The sequence below is a fragment of the Rhinolophus sinicus genome, chromosome 3 (assembly GCF_057876585.1).
Source record: "Rhinolophus sinicus isolate RSI-liver-muscle chromosome 3, RSI-T2T, whole genome shotgun sequence".
Classification (NCBI taxonomy): domain Eukaryota; kingdom Metazoa; phylum Chordata; class Mammalia; order Chiroptera; family Rhinolophidae; genus Rhinolophus; species Rhinolophus sinicus.
The window spans coordinates 135,795,188-135,814,159 of NC_142503.1; the positions used below are offsets into that span (position 1 = coordinate 135,795,188).

General features: G+C 36.0%; 1 protein-coding gene across 2 annotated transcripts in view; it reads left to right on the forward strand.

Moving 5' to 3' along the window:
* The window catches only part of SPRED1 (sprouty related EVH1 domain containing 1), a 115,533-nt gene extending 104,299 nt beyond the window's left edge, over positions 1 to 11,234 (forward strand). For both annotated transcript variants that reach the window (XM_019725519.3, XM_074327922.2), the window contains 2 exons: positions 4,907 to 5,008; positions 6,189 to 11,234. In XM_019725519.3, coding sequence (XP_019581078.2) covers positions 4,907 to 5,008; positions 6,189 to 6,839 — 753 coding nt within the window. In that variant the 3' untranslated portion in view covers positions 6,840 to 11,234. The remainder of the gene's footprint in view (positions 1 to 4,906; positions 5,009 to 6,188) is intronic.
* The last annotated feature ends 7,738 nt before the right edge of the window (positions 11,235 to 18,972 follow it).

Sequence of the window (18,972 nt, forward strand, 5' to 3'; positions counted from 1 at the left end):
TCATGTTATCTGTGAATAAAGACAGTTTTATTTTTTTTTCTCAAACTATGTACCTTTTGTTTTCCTATCCTGTGTTACTGCATTAGCTAGAAATTCTACTACGATATGGAAAGGAGTGATGAGATGGGACATCCTTGCCTTGCACTTGATCTTAGTGGGAAAGCTTCAAGTTTCTCACCATTAATTATGTTAGTGGTAGGTTTTTTGTAGATATTCTTTATAAGTTGAGGAGGTTCTCTGCTATCCCTGGTTTCCTGAGAGTTTTTGTCATGAATGGGTATTGGATTTTGTCAAATACTTTTTCTCCATCTGTTGATAAGAACACGTGATTTTTTTACTCTCTTGATGGATTACATTTATTGATTTTTTAATGTTGAACCAACCAGTTGGAATACATCCCATGTAGTCATGGCATACAATTCTTTTTATGCAGTTTTGGATTCAACTTTCTAATATTTTGTTGAGGATTTTTTTCATCAATGTTTGGTTAAGGTACTGGTCTGTAAGGTTTTTTAAATTTTTCTTGTAATGTTTTTGTCTGGTTTTAATATTAGGGTAATGGTGGCCTCATAGAATGAATGAATTAGGAAGTATATCCTCTGTTTGGATCTTCTGCAAGATTATAGAAAACTGGTATAATTTATGCCTTAAATGTTTGGTAGAATTCACCAGCAAACCCGTCTGGATCTGCTGCTTTCTATTTTGAAAGGTTATTGGTTCAACTTATTCAACAGATGTAGGCCTATTCAGATTGTTTATTGAGTTTGGGCAGATTGTCCCTTTCAAGGAATTGATCCATTTGATCTAGGCTATTAAATTTGTGAGCTTAGAGTTGTTCACAGTATTCTTTTATTAACCTTTTAATTTCCATGGTATCTGTAGTGATGTTCCCTCTTTAATTTCTGCTATTAGTAATCTGTTCCCTCTCTCTTTTTTCTTAGCCTGACTAGAGGCGTGTTAATTTTGTTGATCTTTTCAAAGAATTGGTATTTGGTTTCATTAATCTGTATTGATTTCTACTCTAATTCTTCTTTTTCTTCTTCTTCTTGTTTTGGATTTAATGTTTTTCTACTTTCCTAAGGTAGAAATGCAGATTACTGATTTCAGATGTTCTTTTCTAATATACGCCTTCAGTGCTATCAATGTCTTGTAAGCATTTATTTCACTGTATCCGACCAAGTCTGATAAGTTGTGTTTTTATTTCTCTTTACTTTAAAATAACTTTTGATTTCTCTTGAGATTTCTTTTTGACTAGTGTGTTATTTAGAAGTGTGTTTAGTCCACATGTATTTTGGGATTTTCCAATTATCTTTCTGTTACTGATTTCTAATTTAATTCCTTTGTGGTTTGAGACCAAACATTGTATGATTTCTGTCTTTTTAAAAAATTTTTCTTAAAGTCAGTTTAATGGCCCAGAATGTGGTCTGTCTTTGTTAATGTTCCATGTGAGCTTGTGAAGAATATGTATTCTACTGGGCTGGATGGAGTAGTCTGTAGATGTCAGTTATATCCACTTGGTTGGTGGTGTTATTGAGCTCAACTGTGTCCTTAGTGATTTTCTGCCTGTTGAATCTGCCCATTTCTGATAGAGTAGTATTGAAGTTTCCAGCTATGATGGTGGGTGCATTTATTTTTCTTGCAGTTCTATCAGTTGTTGTCTCATGTAACTTGACACTCTTTTGTTAAGCACATATATGCTAAGGATTTTTATGTCTTCTTGGAGAATTGACCCCTTTATCATTATATAATGTTCTTTGTCACTTAAAGCTTTCCTTGCTTTGAAGTCTACTCTGTCTGAAATTAATACAGCTACTCCTGCTTTCTTTTGATTAATGTATGTTACTCTCCATCCATTTACTTTTACTATATGCCTTTATATTTGCAGTGTGTTTTTTATAGACAACATATAATTGGGTCTTTTTTTTTAACTCTCACAATCTGTCTTTTAATTGGTGTATTTACACCATCATCAATCAAAGTGATTATTGCTATAGTTGGATTAATCTCTCATATTTGTTACAGTTTTCTATTTGTTGCCCTTGTTCTTTGCTTCTATTTCTGTATTCCACGTTTTCCATCATTTGTGGATTTACTGCGCATTTTATATGATCCCATTTTTCTCCTTTTTAGTATATCAGACCTTCTTAAAACATTTTTTTGTGGTTGCTCTGCAGTTTAAAATATATTTACAATTAATTCAAGTCCATTTTCAAATAACACTAAACCACTTTACAGGCAGTACAAGTACCTTATACTAACAAAATATTCCTAATTTCTCCCTCATTCCTTGTATCATTGCTGTCATTCATTTCACTTTATATATAAGCATACATACATACACACATAATTATACGTTATCAAATAAATTGTTGCTGTTTTTTAATTTTAATTTTTATTTATTTGTTAATTTCTTAATTAATTAATTTATTTAAAGTGTGTTTTTCCAGGACCCATCAGCTCCAAGTCAAGTAGTTGTTTCAGTCTAGTTGTGGCACAGCTCACAGTGACCCATGTGGGGATCAAACCGGCAACCTTGTTGTTAAGAGCACCTCACCAACTGAGCTAACCGGCCACCCAAATTGTTGTTGTTTTTTTTAACAAACTTCTCTGTTAGATTAAGAATAAAAAGAGTAAAAGGTTTCATTTATTTTCACTTATTCCTTCTTTGATTCTCTTCCATTCTTATATAGATCCAAATTTCTGGCCTATATTATTTTCCTCCTCTTTAAAGAACTTCTTTAAACATTTCTTCTATAGTAGGTCTACTGGCAACACATTTCCTTAATTTTTGTTTGCCTGAAGGATAATTTCCCAAGGTACATAATTCTAGGTTGGTGGGCTTTTTCACTCAGCACTTTATAAATGTTTCATTCCACTATCCTTCCTTGCATGGTTACTTAGGAGAAGTCATATATGATTTCCATCTTTGCTCCTTTATAAGTAAGGTATTTTTTCCTCTGGCTTCTTTCGGGATTTTTTCTTTATCTTTGTTTTTTTATATAGTTTGAAAATATTATGCTTAGGTGCACCTTTTTGGACATTTATCTTGCTAGGTCTTCTCTGAGCTTCTTGGATCTGTGGTTTGGTGTCTCACATTAATTTGTATAAATTCTCTGGCATTATTTCAAATATGTCTTCTGTTTCTTTCTCTCCTGGTATTTCTATTTCATATATGTTACACCTCTTGTCCTTGTCTCACAGTTCTTAAATATTTTGTTTATGTCTTTTGGTCTCTGTTCTCTTTGCTTTCAGTTTTGGAAATCTCTATTGATACATTGTCAAGCACAGCATTTCTTTCCTCAGCCATGTCCAATCTACTAAGCTAATCAACACTTATCCAGTCCACATTGAGCCTCCAGAAATTCATCAATTACAATTCAGCTTTTCTTAATCCAGCACGCTTTTCCATGGCAGTTACCACCCATGAGTCTGCTTTTCCTTTCTCTTCGTGTTTTTGATCTTTAGCATTTCATTTTGGTTCTTTATTAGGATTTATGTCTCTGCTTGCGTTGCTCATTTGTTTTTGCATGCTATTTTATCTATTAGGTCCCTTGGCATATTAATTATGTTTTAAATTCCTGGTCTGCTAATTCCAGCATCCCTGTCTTGTCTGGTTCTGATGCTTGTTTTGTCTCTTTAGATTCTGTTTTTTGCCTCTTGGTATGCTATGTAATTTTTTTTATAACCCAACATAATGTACTGAGTAAAAGGAAATCTGTAAATAGGACTTAGTAATATAGTGGTCAACTGTGTGGGAAGAGGAAGCATTCTTACAGTCCTATGATTAGGTATGTCTTTTAGTCTGAGCCATGCTTCTGGACTGTGAACTTCTCAAGTATTTGTCATTTTTTTCTCCTCTGCTGAGAGGGGTTGGGTGACCACAGTTGGCTGAAGTTGGGTATTTCTCTTTCCCTAAGTCAAATAGGTTCTGATAATACCCCAGCGGGTCAGGCTCTGGTTACGTAGTTTCTCCTGAGGGCAGACTTTGTTAGAACCTAGTGCTCTCTAATTTCAAAATGATTCCTTTCCTCTCTCCCTGCTGGAAGCATGTGGGGATTTTTCTTATATTTATTCTGGGAACCTGGTTGAGCTTCTGCAGATAAACTCACGAAAGTTGGGTGACTCACTATGACTTGGGTCCCCCTGGAGTTTTTAACTTTGTAAGCGGGCATTTTCCCGCCAAATCGCGTCGTACCGCGGGGCTTTTTTGACATTTTCTCGCCAAAATTAGACTTTCCGTAAAATATTCATATCTTTCGATCTATTTGATATTTTTCTATGAAACTTTCAGTGTTTTAGTTTAAAAAGAGGTCTCTATTTATTTACTTTGCAAAATTTTTGCCGGTTCCAACTACAGGCGATATGATGAGTTTACTCGTTTCCCGCAAAAAATGTGTTAACTCTCAAAGTTGTCCACACTGAGCTTCCAGAAATTCATCAATTGCAATTCAGCTTTTCTTAATCCAGCACTCTTTTCCATGGCGATTACCACCTATGAATCTGCTTTGTTAAGCCGTTACTCCCTTTATTCTCCTGTCTCCGATCTCATAGGCAGTGGTTTGCCCTGTGTCCTTCTCTTTCTTACAGACCCAAAATGAGTGTTGATTTTTTTTTTCTCCTGTTCAGCTTTTTACTTGTTAGGACACAATGGCAACTTCCAAACTCCTTACATGCAGAACCAAAACCAGAAGTCTGTATTACTTTTTAAATTAAATTTTAAATGTATAAGGAAAGACCTAAGTTTAAATAATAAATAGGATGACTCAAATAATGCTTTATTAAAACCATTTTGAAAAATTTCACTTCTAATAGGTTATGAAATTTTGGAATATACACTGTACATAGTTTTATTAAACATAAGAATTGCATTCTTTTGTCATTTAAGTAGAAATTGTTTGTATTTTAGATAACGTTCAGTCATCCAAGCCTGGACATTCAGGGCAGAAGTATGGAATATGTACAGTGGCAAATATCCAAGGAATGTGGAAGCCTAAAGTCCCAAAATAGGGTAAGTAATCTTAGTTTATCTTCTGATATGGGATATGACTAATGAACATATAAGTGAAATTTTCTAGTCCTTCTAATACTCCATTTAGTTGAATTGTAGCTAGAAAAAAAATTTAGTGTATAAATTTGCTACGTACATGCTTATAAACCCTTGGTCCTGTACTTTCTGGCCCACTGAAACTGAGGAAGTGGCCCTACCCTATTGAACTGAGGAAACAGCCCCAACTTTCCCACTTCTTCCCTTTTCTTAAAGGATAATGCATGTTCTCAGCCAGCAAGCTCTATTTTCCAGTCCGATAAATCCTATAAGTTCAACAGCCTTGCTTCATTTCCTCTCAACTCTGTCCCCTTAGATGCAACCTGACAGCGTTGCAGCTGAGATGGTGAATAGGATCCATGATCACACCTGTAAAGCCCCTTACCCTATGATTGTCTAGCCACACCTTTGGTGTTCTCCAGAACATGCTTACTCACAAGTTCTACCTTCCACAAAACACTAGAATACAATTCATCCACATTCTTTGCCACTTTATAACAACAATCATCTTTCCTCCACTGTCGAGTAACATGTTTCTCATTTCCATTTGGGATCTCACCCAGAAGCACCTTTAACGTCCATATTACTACCCACAGTCTCTTCAAGGCTATCTAGGCTTTTTAAAACTCTTTCAGCCTCTACCTATTACCCAGTTCCAAAGCCTTTCCCACATTTTTAGGTATTTGTTACAGCAACCCACTTCTCAATACCAAAATCTGCATGAGCCAGGGTTCTCCAGAGAAACAGAACCTATAAGGGGTGTGTGTGTGTGCGCACATGCACGCAAGCACGCACACAGATTTGTTTTAGGGAACTGGCTCATGTGATAGTGGAGATACATATCCAAAGTCTGCAGGGTAGGCTGTCAGGCTTGAGACCCAGGGAAGAGTTGCAATCAGTCTTTACTCTATCAAGGCCTTCACCTGATTGGATGAGGTCTGCCTATATTATGGAGGGATAATCTGCTCCACTCTTCATCGTCCACCAGTTTAAATGTTAACCTCATCCAAGAAACATCTTTACTGAAACATGCAGAATAGTGTTTAACCAGATTATCTAGGCCCAGTGACCCAGCCAAGTCGACGCATAAAATTAGCTTTCACAGTCCTTATCTTACTGCAGTTTTCATCTCTTTCTTTCTTAGGTCCCTTTAAAATCCATCCGACATGTCAGCTTTCAAGATGAGGATGAGATTGTCAGAATAAACCCTCGAGATATCTTAATACGTCGTTATGCAGACTACAGACATCCTGACATGTGGAAAAATGACTTGGAGCGAGATGATACTGACTCCAATACTCAGTTTTCTAAACCGGACAGTAAAAAATCAGACTATCTGTACTCTTGTGGGGATGAGACTAAGTTAAGTTCACTCAAAGACTCTGTGGTATTCAAGACACAACCTTCCTCATTAAAATGTAACAAGTCAAAACGAAGAAAAGAAGATGGTGAACGTTCTCGCTGCGTATACTGCCAGGAAAGGTTTAATCATGAAGAAAATGGCAGGGGGAAATGTCAGGATGCTCCAGACCCTATTCGAAAATGCATATATCAAGTTAGTTGCATGCTCTGTGCAGAGAGCATGTTGTATCATTGTATGTCAGACTCGGAGGGAGATTTTTCTGATCCCTGTTCATGTGACACTAGCGATGACAAGTTCTGCTTACGATGGTTAGCCCTAGTAGCTTTGTCTTTCATTGTACCATGTATGTGCTGCTACGTCCCTTTGAGAATGTGCCATCGTTGTGGTGAGGCATGTGGGTGCTGTGGGGGGAAACATAAAGCTGCTGGATGAAAGGGTCCAGGGCCAAAATGAGTTTAAAATCTTTGTTTCCAGGAATTAGCTAACTTGGATTTGTGGAAGCTTTGGCAAGCAATATGAAATCTTGCCTGGTGTCATTGGGGCCACACGTGGAGGAAGCAGAACTCGTCGGTTTCTTGGCATTTCACAAATGCTAGCCATGCCTAACTTTTCCCTTGAGCGCATGGCATGTTTTGTTACAGGTTGTAAAGAGTATTTGCGAAAGGAAGCCATTTCTGGTTATTGGCTATAAAAAGTGAGCATAAAATATGATCCAACTAAAAGGGATTAATTTTTGGCGTTTTTGTATATTTATGCATTAGGTGATGGGACGTTTAAAGGTTTGAATTCTAGGACATGAACTAAAAGTGCACTAGGGGACAGCTGATTTCAGTCTAAGAAAAGTTAACACTTGGAAATTATAAGAAGTTAAACAAGTGCAACTAAATCATTTATTGTTTTTTGAAAGCAGTTTTATGTATAAATAACAAATGTTTATATTTAACTAAATATAAGGTACGAATTATGACGTATTAAACTTTTCTTCCCCTTCCTAGTTCTAAAGTAGATGTACATATATCTACTGTCACATTCCATTATATTTTGAATATTTTACTCATCTAGTTAATAACATTTTTCTTTCATGTGAATGATTTGATATTTTCATCCTCATTTCCCTTTGGCTCTGGTTTATATTGAGTTATATCTGTACATTCTGGTAATCTAAAATCCTTAAAAATATTCTAATAGCCTTGAGTGACCAACTTTTTTTTAAAAGCACAGATGTAATTGTCTAATGTTCTGATGGGAACGTAACACTTATTTTTATATAAAAAGAGACTGAGTAAACATTATAGAAAAAAAATGAGGTTTGGGGATTGTTTTTGTGGTATTCAACCAGCAAGTTGTTTTCTTTCAGAGTTTCCTCCTTCGAGAAATTATATTGCATTTACAAATATTTTACGAAGCAAAAAGTGTAACTGGATAGTTAGTGTAAAAGTTTCCTCCTGAGATCTCCATTTATCATTCCGCTAACCCAGAATTTGTTCAGCTGTGTTACTAATTTTTTAGCTTAATCCTCAGTGCTTATTATTCACATAACAACAATAACTTTTCTCAGTTGCATTTTATTTTATTTAAACTGGCCAAAAGAAAAATTATGTTAAACTGTGTTAAACTATCCCAGGAAAGTATTTAATCCAGCGTTGTGAATGAAATATCTTGTACATTAAATTTATTGCTTTTGCAGAGCATTGTATTACTGGATGTTTTATTTACAAAGTAGTTGGATAAATGTTCAAACAAATTGTTTAAAGTACTTTGGGGTCAAATTACTTTTTTTTTTAAGTGTTACATTTAAACTCTAACCACGTAAGGGGTTCTTTAAGAACATTCCCTTAGAGGGAAAAGTTGAGAAGTGTGCCTTTCTTTAATGGCTTGAAGTTTCAGAAGTGATAAACATTAAAATCACACTACCATTTGAAGCTTATTTTCTATGCAGGATTTTAAATGTCATTTATGTATCATTCTTTTTACATTCACACTTAAGCTTCTGTTAGCCGTCTTCTTTTGCCCCATATCAAACTGAACAATGTATATAACACTATCTGTCTGTAAAATACTTTTTTTAAGAAAGCATTTATATTTATATGACAGCTTGAACTGACAACGTTGTGTATATAGATCATCTTGAAGTATTATTTCACATTGAAAAGAAGAAAATATATTGATAACTATAGATGTTATGAAGAAGAGGTTATTTCTAGTTTTGTACTAAAAATCAATTGGATGAACTAAATCCAAACGTGACTCTGTAGCAGCAGTTTTAAGTCTTATTTTTAACTGTTTATATATTTGGATGCTGCTACACCAGATGATCTTCATCCCTGAAGTTTTCAGCTAAACTTGGTTACCTAGAATAGACTGTTAACTTTCAAAATTACTTTTTATTGGTGGAATGGGAATATTGGTTTTCCTTGTGAATGAATTTTCATATTTGTCACTGCGGAGTTTATAATTCAGGTTCGAGCAAGGTGTGAATAACTGAAGAAAATAACTTGCTGGCTATATAGGAAAATGCTGTGGAAATGAACTGTGTATATACTTCTGGGAAGAACAAATTAAATCATTTCTTCTGTTAAGCACTAATCAGTATAGTGCAACTCCTGGTTCTGTACTGTATTTTATATGCAACATATATGCTTTAATATTTTAATGTTTGTGCATTAATATTTTCAAATTGTTTAACCACTTTGCTGCTAAGATTTTGCCGTCCCATCCCCATTTTTTCCTTTACAATTTTAAACAAGTTTCTTCATTAAAAACTATGGTGATAAAATGGTTTTTATTTCACCTTGGATCTTTATAGTTAACACACCCAGTTTCCAAATTGGTCCTGAAGACTAACTGATGATATAATGTTACCTGAATCTCTATGTGGAAATTTTCTCTTGAGTAAATTAGAATTCTTATGTGAAAACTAACAGGTAGTTTAAATTTCTTGTTCTAACGTGTGTATAGGTATGTTCAGGGACATTTTCTCGTTCTGCATATAGATTTGGCACTGCCTATTGGCTGCTCCTCTAAAACCTTTCTCTTTGTTTTTAACCTGGTTGTATAAGCAAAAGGCTAAACAAAACTGCTTAAGTAATAGTAAATATGGAAAATGAAATCATCTAGATGGCATGATTGATGGCTTGTTGTGTTCAGACTTGGTAACTAAATGATTTTTCTCCTGCCTTGAAGAGGTGTAGGGGGAGTCACTTGATAGCTGAAGAAACGTGAGGTGTGGAACTTTAGCACCACCTACTGGATAATTTATAGGCCAGAGACATGAGGTGGCAATTGGGGTCTGACAGGGTTCATCACTGTTACCAGTAAAGGGCTATTTATGTGGGGGCCACCTCCAAATGGAGAAAGCAGGAGTAAGAAATATCACAAAGGAACTGTAAAAGGAATCTTATCCCTAATGTATCTTGTGGGTTGCTGGAAGATTTTAAGCACTTTTTTCCTTACATACCTGTTTTAAAATATTTATTGATATTTTGAACTGGCAGTCAAAGTTAATGAACGTGCTGAAGCATTTCTAGAACCAATTCTTTTAACTGGCTCAAATCATTACCAAAATGGTATTCTTATTTTTCCTCCCATTACTAGTCAGGGAGAATTTTTTTTTAAAAAAAATGAACATCACCTGTATTAATATCAAGACAACTTTAAAGAGAGTGTGTGTGTATGTCTCTGGGATACTGGGGCAGGGTTAAAATTTAAAGGGGAAAACTTGAAACTACCTATTTTCATTGGTTATTCAGCAGTGCCTAATACGAACTTTCAAAGTAATACAAATGCACTTTTAATTCATGTTACAGTGCCATCTGATAGCTTGGGTAAGTCTTTTTCTTTTATCCCCCCAAACCCTATCTCCCACTCCCATTTACTTGAACAGCACTGAGATGTTTTTTTAATATTTTATGTAAGTCTCCAAAATACAGGAAACATACTTTCCTCCACATGGGCAATTTAAAGAATCTTAAGGATACTTCTCTTGAAATTTCTTTTTGGTTTTGTGGTTACATTTTGGAGTATATGTAAGATTGGGTTTTTAATTTTAGCCCAAAGATACGTTGAGTAACATTTTTCTACATAAAACTGAAAACTTTAGTCACCTGGAAAACAGATTCTTCACTAAATACTTCGCATTCTTAACTTCACCTGTACGATTACATTTCTAAGTGTAAGAGAAAGCACTAGAAACTTACATTATTGTTGCACTTAAAAAAATTGGTCTATAAATAAACCACAATAATAATAACACCATAAGATGTTTTGCAGTAAATCAAAACATAAAAAAGAAATCACAACTGAAGTGATTTATATAAACCAAAAAAAAAGGGCTTTAAGGTATAAAGGTACTGTTTGCCTAGCAGCCAGGTGGTTATAAAACTTTCATATGCTTTGATACACTGATGTTAGCCATTGTTTCTGAAAGCTCCTTAAATTGCATAAGTTGCTAGTTTTGAAAATTTTCAAAAATAATCTAGTTGAAAAGCTTTTGTATTAAAGATAGACATAGATTTTTGTGAACATTGCCAGTATGTAGTGTTATTTGCTTCCTATTCTTGACCTCAAAAGTGCCTCACTTGTATATTATTTCCATTAAAAGCTTGACTGCATTCTTTCTAATAAGCAATGAAATATTGTTTAACTCATGTCATAATGTATCTCCTTAGATATAGTTGACTAGCTTGATAGTTTTGAGTATATAATGTAAATATGCACATATAAGTTTGTAACTGTTTTTGTTACATCATACCCGTGTAATTGGACATATCAGATGATATCAAAGAATTTGTTTTAATTACCTGATTAAACCTGTCATGAAATATAAAAGGACTTTTTCTTACTCTTCTAGAGGATGACAAACTATCACAAGAGATAATTATCAGAAGAGAAAGCAATAGAAATGGAAGCTTTTAATCATAATTTTTTAAGGTATATTTTTAACTGAAAGCTCATGTATAGTTCATCTTAATGACTTACTCATCTTTGATTGTATCCAGACTTTTTTTTAATAGTCTGTTACCTAAAAACATTATATTTATTGGTTTGGGAATATGTTACAGCTATATATATGTTAACCACCTTAAATGATATATGGGAAGTTTTTAACCCAAGACTGCTACTAATTTTTTTGTGTGTCCTACTCAGTTTCAGAGTGTCACTTGTAATATAAACAAAGATAGCTAATAATCTAAATGAAAAATTATTAGGACAGTACCCAAAAAACCATAGTGTATTTCAACACCAGAATAACTTTCAGATTACTATATTAGTTATATTTGTTTGAAAAATCAAGAATTAACTCTTTTATACCTGTACCATAAATTATGAAATATAATCTCATGTGTCTATTTACAGGTTTTCAGAAATTTGTTTTGTATTCTTCACATCAAGTTAATACCCACAAGTGAGTAGGATAGTTTTTACATCAGAGAAATTGAAAATAGGGTTTCTGCTTTGTTATTAATATAGTATCATGCACACGGTGGTCCTTAAAAAAAAATCAGTATTAATAATATGAAAACTAGAGTTGACTTCTTTAAAATTAAATCCTCTAAGATTTGCAGTTTTAGACTTGCAATGATGGCTCAAAATTATATTCATAATAAAAGTCTAAACTGCAGAATCATAGTTGAAATGGTGTTTTGTCTAGCAATCTTCGTTTTTATTATGTATTTTTAAATGATCACTTTTAATCTGCAAATGACCCTATAATGTAAGTATTATCCTCCTCATTTTACTAAAGAAGAGATTTAGGCTTTACTCAGTACAATACCCTCTAAGTCCATCCATGTTGTTGCAGGTTAGAAAATACTCCCAAGATCACTTAAGAGACACCAGGATTTGAACCATATTTTACTTAACGCTCGTGTTTTCAGTCAAAATGAAGTTTTGCCTTTTGTTATGAGTTTCAGATGTAATTCATAGAATAAGCATGCTGTTTTGTTAAAATGAAATTTTTTTTCAAAGATTTTTTTTCAATTACAGGTGACATACAATATATTAGTTCCAGGTGTGTAACACAGTTGTAGACCTGTATATAACTTAAGAAGTGATTGCCCCAATAAATCCAGTACTCATCTGACACCATACGTAGTTACTACAATACTATTGACTATATTCCCTATTCTATACTCTACATCCCCATGACTATTTTGCAACTACCAATTTGTACCTCGTAATCTCCCTTCACCCATCCCCTTAACCAACACCCCACTCCTTCAACAATCAAAATGCTCTCTATGAGCTTGTTTCTGTTTTGTTTGTTCATTTATCCTGTTCTCTAGATTCTACATGTAAGTAAAATCAGATGACATTTGTCTTTCTCTGTCTGACTTAACTCTACTCAGAACAGTACCCTCTAGGTCCATTCATGTTGTTGCAAATGGAAAGATTTCATTCTTTTTATGGCTCAGTAATACTCCATTGTATATATGGAATGTACCACCTCTTTATTCATCCATTGATGGACACCCAGGCTCCCTCCATATCTTAGCATACACAGTGCTGCAATGAACATATGGATGCATAGGTCCCTTTGAAGTGGTATTTTGGGTTTCTTCAGATAAATTGCTCAGAAGTGGCATTACTGGGTCCTTCTTTGTCTCTTGTTATAGCCTTTGTTTTAAAGTCTATTTTGTCTGGTATAAGTATTGCTACCCCAGACTTTATTTTTTTTCATGTTCATGAAATGTCTTTTTCCATCCTTTTCAGTCTGTGTGTGTCTCAATCTGAAGTGAGTCTCGTGTAGGCAGCTTATGTCAGGGCTTTGTTTTCTTATCTGTTCAGTCTCCCTATGTCTTTTGACTGGAGTATTTAATCCATTTGTGTTTAAAGTAATTGTTGATAGATGTGTAGTTATTGCCATTTTTTTTTTTTTTCTTAAGTCCCTTTACCATTTCTTGTAATACTGGGTTTGGTAGTGATGAACTCCTTTAGCTTTTTCTTCTCTGAGAAGCTCCTTATCTGTCCTTCAATTCTAAAAGATAGCTTTGCTGGGTAGATTAATGTTAGTTGTAGGTCCTTGCTTTTCATCACTTTGAATATTTCCTGACAATCACTTCTGGCCTGGAAAGTTGCTGTTGAGAAATCAGCTGATAGTCTCATGGGAAACTCCCTTGTAGGTAACTAATTGCTTTTCTCTTGCTGCTTTTAAGATTCTTTGTCTTTAACTTTTGGCATTTTAATTATGATGTGCCTTGGTTTGGGCGTGTTTGGGTTCATCTTGTTTGGGACTCTGATTCCTGGGCTTGTATGTCTATTTCCTTTGCCAGGTTAGGGAAGTTTTCCCTCATTATTTCTTCAAATAGGTGTTCAATTCCTTGCTCTCTCTCCTGTCCATCTGGTACCCCTATAATATGAATATTGGTATGCTTGATGTTGTCCCAGAGGCCCTTTATCTTATTTTTTTGTGTGTGTCTTGTTTTGTTTGTTGTTTGTTGCTGTTCTGATTGGGTGTTTTCTGCTACTTTACCTTCCAAATCACTGATTGAATCTTCTGCTTCGTCTAATCTACTGTTGTGTCCCTCTAATGTATTCTTCATTTTACTTACTGCATTTTTCATTTCTGATTGGTTCTTTTTTATGTTTTCTATCTTCATTTTTATGTTTCTTATCTCTTTGTTAAAATTCTCCTTGGAATCATTGAGAATCCTTTTAACCAGTGTTTTAAACTCTGCATCTGATAGCTTGTCTCCATTTTCTTCTTTGGAGATTTGTTCTGTTCTTTCATTTGGGACATGCTTCTTTGTCTCCCCATTTTGGTTACCTCCCTGAGTTTGTTTCTATGTATTAGGCAGAGCTTCTATGTCTCACGGCCTTAGGAAAGTGGCCTTATATAGTAGATGTCCTGTGGGGCCCAGTGTCACAGTCTCTGGTCACCTGTGCTGGGTGTTCCACGTGTGTCCTTTGTGTAGGCTGTGTGTGCCCTGTTGTAGTCGAGCCTTCGTTTCTGTTTGTACTTCAATAGGAGGGATTGACCCTCAGGGTGGTTGGTTGTGAGGACTGGTCATGACTACAGTGGAAGAGCTGTTGTGCAGGGGCTGACCCTACAGAGTAGGATTCACTTTAGTGTGATTCTGGTGCCAGCCTAGTCTGCCCTTTGGGTGTGCCTTTTGTGGATGTGGTTGGGTGGTGTTGTGGTGTGGTCCGAAGCTAGCCACTTCGTGTGTTGCTTCGGGGGTCTCTTGGGAGGGGCTCTGTTAAAGGCTAAGGTCAGCCACTCCCTGTGCCCTGCCTCGGGCCACTTGGTATGAGCTACAAAGTGCTCTGTAGATGCTTGCCACTTGTGCTGGACTTGGCAATGACTAAGCTGCGAACCAAGGCCAGCTGCCATTAGTGCTAGCTTTAGGGCTGTGTGGCAAGAAGTACAGGGCACGGAGGTGAGATGCTCTTTGTTTGGGGTTTGTGAACTTTTGAGAGATATTTAGAAAGTCCATAACATGAGCCAAGACAGGCCATTTGTATGGAAAAGCCACCAGAAGCAGCTCGGGTGAGCCCACAAGTAGGGTGAGGTAGGGTCTTAGGGAATTACGGGGGGGGGGGGGGGGGGGCGAATGTTATGTTAGCTAGGTTGATGGAGACTCAGATATAGCCATCACCTATGTCTTCATGCTGGGTGAGGGGAGGGCTCAACAAAAGAACACTGGCTTCTGCCAGCACTTTTATCTGGGAGAAAGCTGATACTTCAGCCCTCGCCCTGCAGCCAGACAATTCTGGGTGAGAGACTGTGACACTGGGCCCCACAGGACATCTACTAGTTCCTCCCCCTATGTTTCTGGTACCTTTTGAGCTGCTGCCCCAACGCTGAAATTCAGAGCAAATGAATCCATCAGTAAGTTCATACATGGCCCTTTTAAGAGGAACACCTGGGACTCCAGCAGCCTTCCATCTCACTCAGTCACAATCTCTGCTGGTTTTCACAGCCAAAAATTATGGGGACTTCTCTTTCCAGGACTAGAACTCTGGGATGGGGAGTTTGGTGTGGGACTGGGACCCCTCACTCCTCAGGGAGGCCTCTGCAGCCAAGATAGCCCTCCCAATTTTGTGGTGTCAGACCATTCCGTATCTGCCCCCACCCCTGGAGGGGGAGGCTTCTCATGTGGCTTCTTCTGTATATCCTTAGTTATAGAACTTCTGTTCAGCTAGACATTGGGTGGTTTTTCAGTGATGGTTGTTCTATAGCTTAGTTGTAATTTTGATGTGGTCATGAGAGGAGGTGAGCACAGCATTTACCTACTCTGCCACCAGAAGTTTGAAATTTTACTTTTAAATGAATGATTTTACAAGGGAATAATTTCTTAATTCCCACTCACATTTATTTTATTTCTGGGCCCACTTTTTATCTTATCTTACTAAGTTGTGCACTATCCACAGTGCATGTGGAAATCCTTAAAATTGGGAGAATAAAATTGAGATAATGTTCCAGTATATATTGTGTGCTGATCCAACAGAAAGCACTAAAGACGTATATACAGTCAGTGTGTGGTATTGTTCAATTTGCTCAATTGGTAGCATTTCCCTAACGATTTTGAGTCGGAAGGATTCTTTTTCACCAAAGCAATACTTTTTCTTAAGGCGGTAGAAAACAATGTTCTCAAATGAGTCTTTTCCTATATTATACAATTTTTTTTCTCTCTTTTTCAAATGGCCAGCCATTCATATGTCAGTTATTCTAGAAAGCCTGTCTTTGAACCAGAGTTGCATTTAGTATCAGGGCTACTTCTTGCACATGTATCAGAATGATTAGGTTAGTGTCCCCTCTTCTGTCAAACTTAATTTTAACCTCAAATAATTCACAATAACCTAGAGTCTGTATGCAGTTAGGAAAGAAGTTGTGCAGGAAGAATTGCAGAATTTCTAATACTGAAATAAGATAATTTTTTTCTCGACAATAAAACTTAAGGAAACCTGTGTAACTTTTGTTTCCATTACTTCTTAATTTTGCATTGCCAAATTGCAAGGTATTAACTAAATGACTTTTTTTCTTTTTAAAATGTATTGTGATATAGAAACTCTTATGCATATTTCTTGTCAAACATAAACCTCTTTGGTGCCCTCTATGTTTTCCTCCTTCCTTTTCCCTATTACAGGAATAATGTCTCCAACTTCTCCAAATCTATGAGAGGAATAATTCATGGAGAAGAAATTTCAACAGTTTATTATAATTATTTTTTAAATTCTTGTATTTCCTTCAAGAAAGGCCAGCAAGCTTAATTTTGTGTCTTTCTTCAGTAGGGGACAGCAGTGTTTCACTATCTCTTAAAATTTAAGAGAAAAGTTGTATGGATTTATGAGCTCCCAACTAGTTAATACTTCCTGTTAAAGTTCTTGTTAAATTGTCAAAATGCACAAGCATGATAATCCAGTTCTAAGAAGGAAATAAAAATGCAACCCAAATTAAGGTTATTGATAAAGTTGAGTTCATTGATGTCTTAAGGCTGGGCGGCACTTTAGAGATTATTCATACAACACCTTTATGCTACAAATGTAGAAATGGGCCCAAGGAGGCTAAGATATCAGTGCAAGGTCAGTTGCTTACTTAATAACACAGCCTGCACTTTAAACCCACACATCCAACTACCTGAAATACATCTCTTGCAGGCACCTCAAATTCAATATGGCCCAAATTGGTTTTCCCGATTCTTCAACTTTTCCCCCCCTCTTCTCTGTCTTGATATATGGTGACACCACTGCCCATCCAGTAACCTGGTCATCATTCTTAATTTCTCATTTTCCCTCGCATTTCACCATCCATTCTTAATTTTCTACAATTCCATTTCCTGTGTTCCTAAAACCTGTCTGTGTTCCTCTTTCCTCACTGCCGCTATCCTAGTAGAAGTTATCTTGCACTACTGACATTGAAGATTTGGCATTGAATTAGTTGGGCATCTCTATGAAATATAGAGATGCTCTATATTTTAAATACGTTGGAAGGTGAAAATAACAAAATGGTGATAAAAAATTGAGATCTTCAGATTGAGATATCCCCAGATTTAGACAAAAGAAATGGTTTGTGGTTGGAATGAGGAATCGGGTGATGATGACTTTAAAGGACAGGTCAGCACCTAGGACCACCTGGAGAATTGAGAGTAACTTGTACTATAAAGTACAAACCTGCAGAAATGATCAACTAAATTGTATGTGTGTACACCTTTCCTCAAAACCCATTCCCTTTTTTATGTAATATAAGTGTGTCTATTGTTTGTTGTGGTGGTTTTCTGTAAGCTTGGATGAAAGAAGAGAGTCCATTACTGGAAACCTTTGAAATCTTATTGTTGATGGCATTTTAAGTAAATCAATAGCTGCATAAGCAGGCGAGCCCTTACTAAAAAGATTTTGTTTGCTTTTTTACAAATCTTTTTTCCATAAAGCAACATAAAGAATAGCCTACCTGGTATAGGTTTCACCCTTTGAAGGTCACATCTCCAGGTAAGGCTGACCACTTACCTCAAGGATGTTGAGCAGGTACCGTTTTAGATATAATAGTCAAGGAAGGCCATGCAAATCAGTGGGAAAAGAATCATCTAGGTTAAAGGAAGAGCAAAAACACAAAGGCTCTGAATACAAAGAAGCTTGGCTTGTTTAAGGAAGAGCAAGAAGGCTAGTATGATTAGAGGTCAGTGAGGCAGCTCATGAAAGGAGGTAAAGTCACAGAGACAGCTTTTGACACATTCTTCACTTCCTTGGCACAAACTACCCTGGTTTCCTCCTGTTTCACTGATTTCTACCCTCTTTGCTAGTTCCTACTCCTCTTTCCAATCTCTATAAGTTGGAATTCCTCAGGATATAGTAATAGATTCTCTCCTTTTTAGCAATATTCCACTCTCAGGGGATTTCATCCAATCTTAGTTGTCTGTCAATTATATTGGTGGTAATCTCATTCAGATCTTCTACTTGATGTCTCCACTTGAATGTCACACATTTCAGTTTTTTGATTTTTTTAATTAAAGTTTATTGGAGTGGCAATGGTTAGTAAAGTTGTGTGTTCACCACCCAGAGTCAGTTCTTCCATCACCATATATTTGATCCCATTTACCATCATCTACCACCCCCTCTCACCCTCTGGTAACCACTGAACTATTGTCTATGTCTATCAGTTTTTGTTTCTTTGTTTGTCTTGTTCCTTTGTTGCTTTCAGTTTTATAGTCCACGTATCAGTGAAATCATATGGTTCTCTATTTTTTCTGTCTGACTTATTTCACTCAGCGTTATAATCTCAAGATCTATCAATGTTGTCACAAATGGCTCTATTTCATCTTTTCTTATGGCAGAATAGTATTCCATTGTGTATATATACCACGTCTTCTTTATCCAATCATCTATCAAAGGACACTTTGGTTGTTTCCATGTCTTGGCCACTGTAAATAAAGCTGCAATGAACATTGGAGCTCATATATCTTTATGGATAAATGTTTTCAGATTTTTTGAGTAGATACCCAGGAGAGAGATTGCTGGGTCATAAGGTAATTATATTCTTAATTTTCAGAGGACCCTCCACACTGCCTTCTATAGCAGCTGCACCAATCTGCATTCCCACCAATAGTGTATGAGGGTTCCTTTTTCTCCA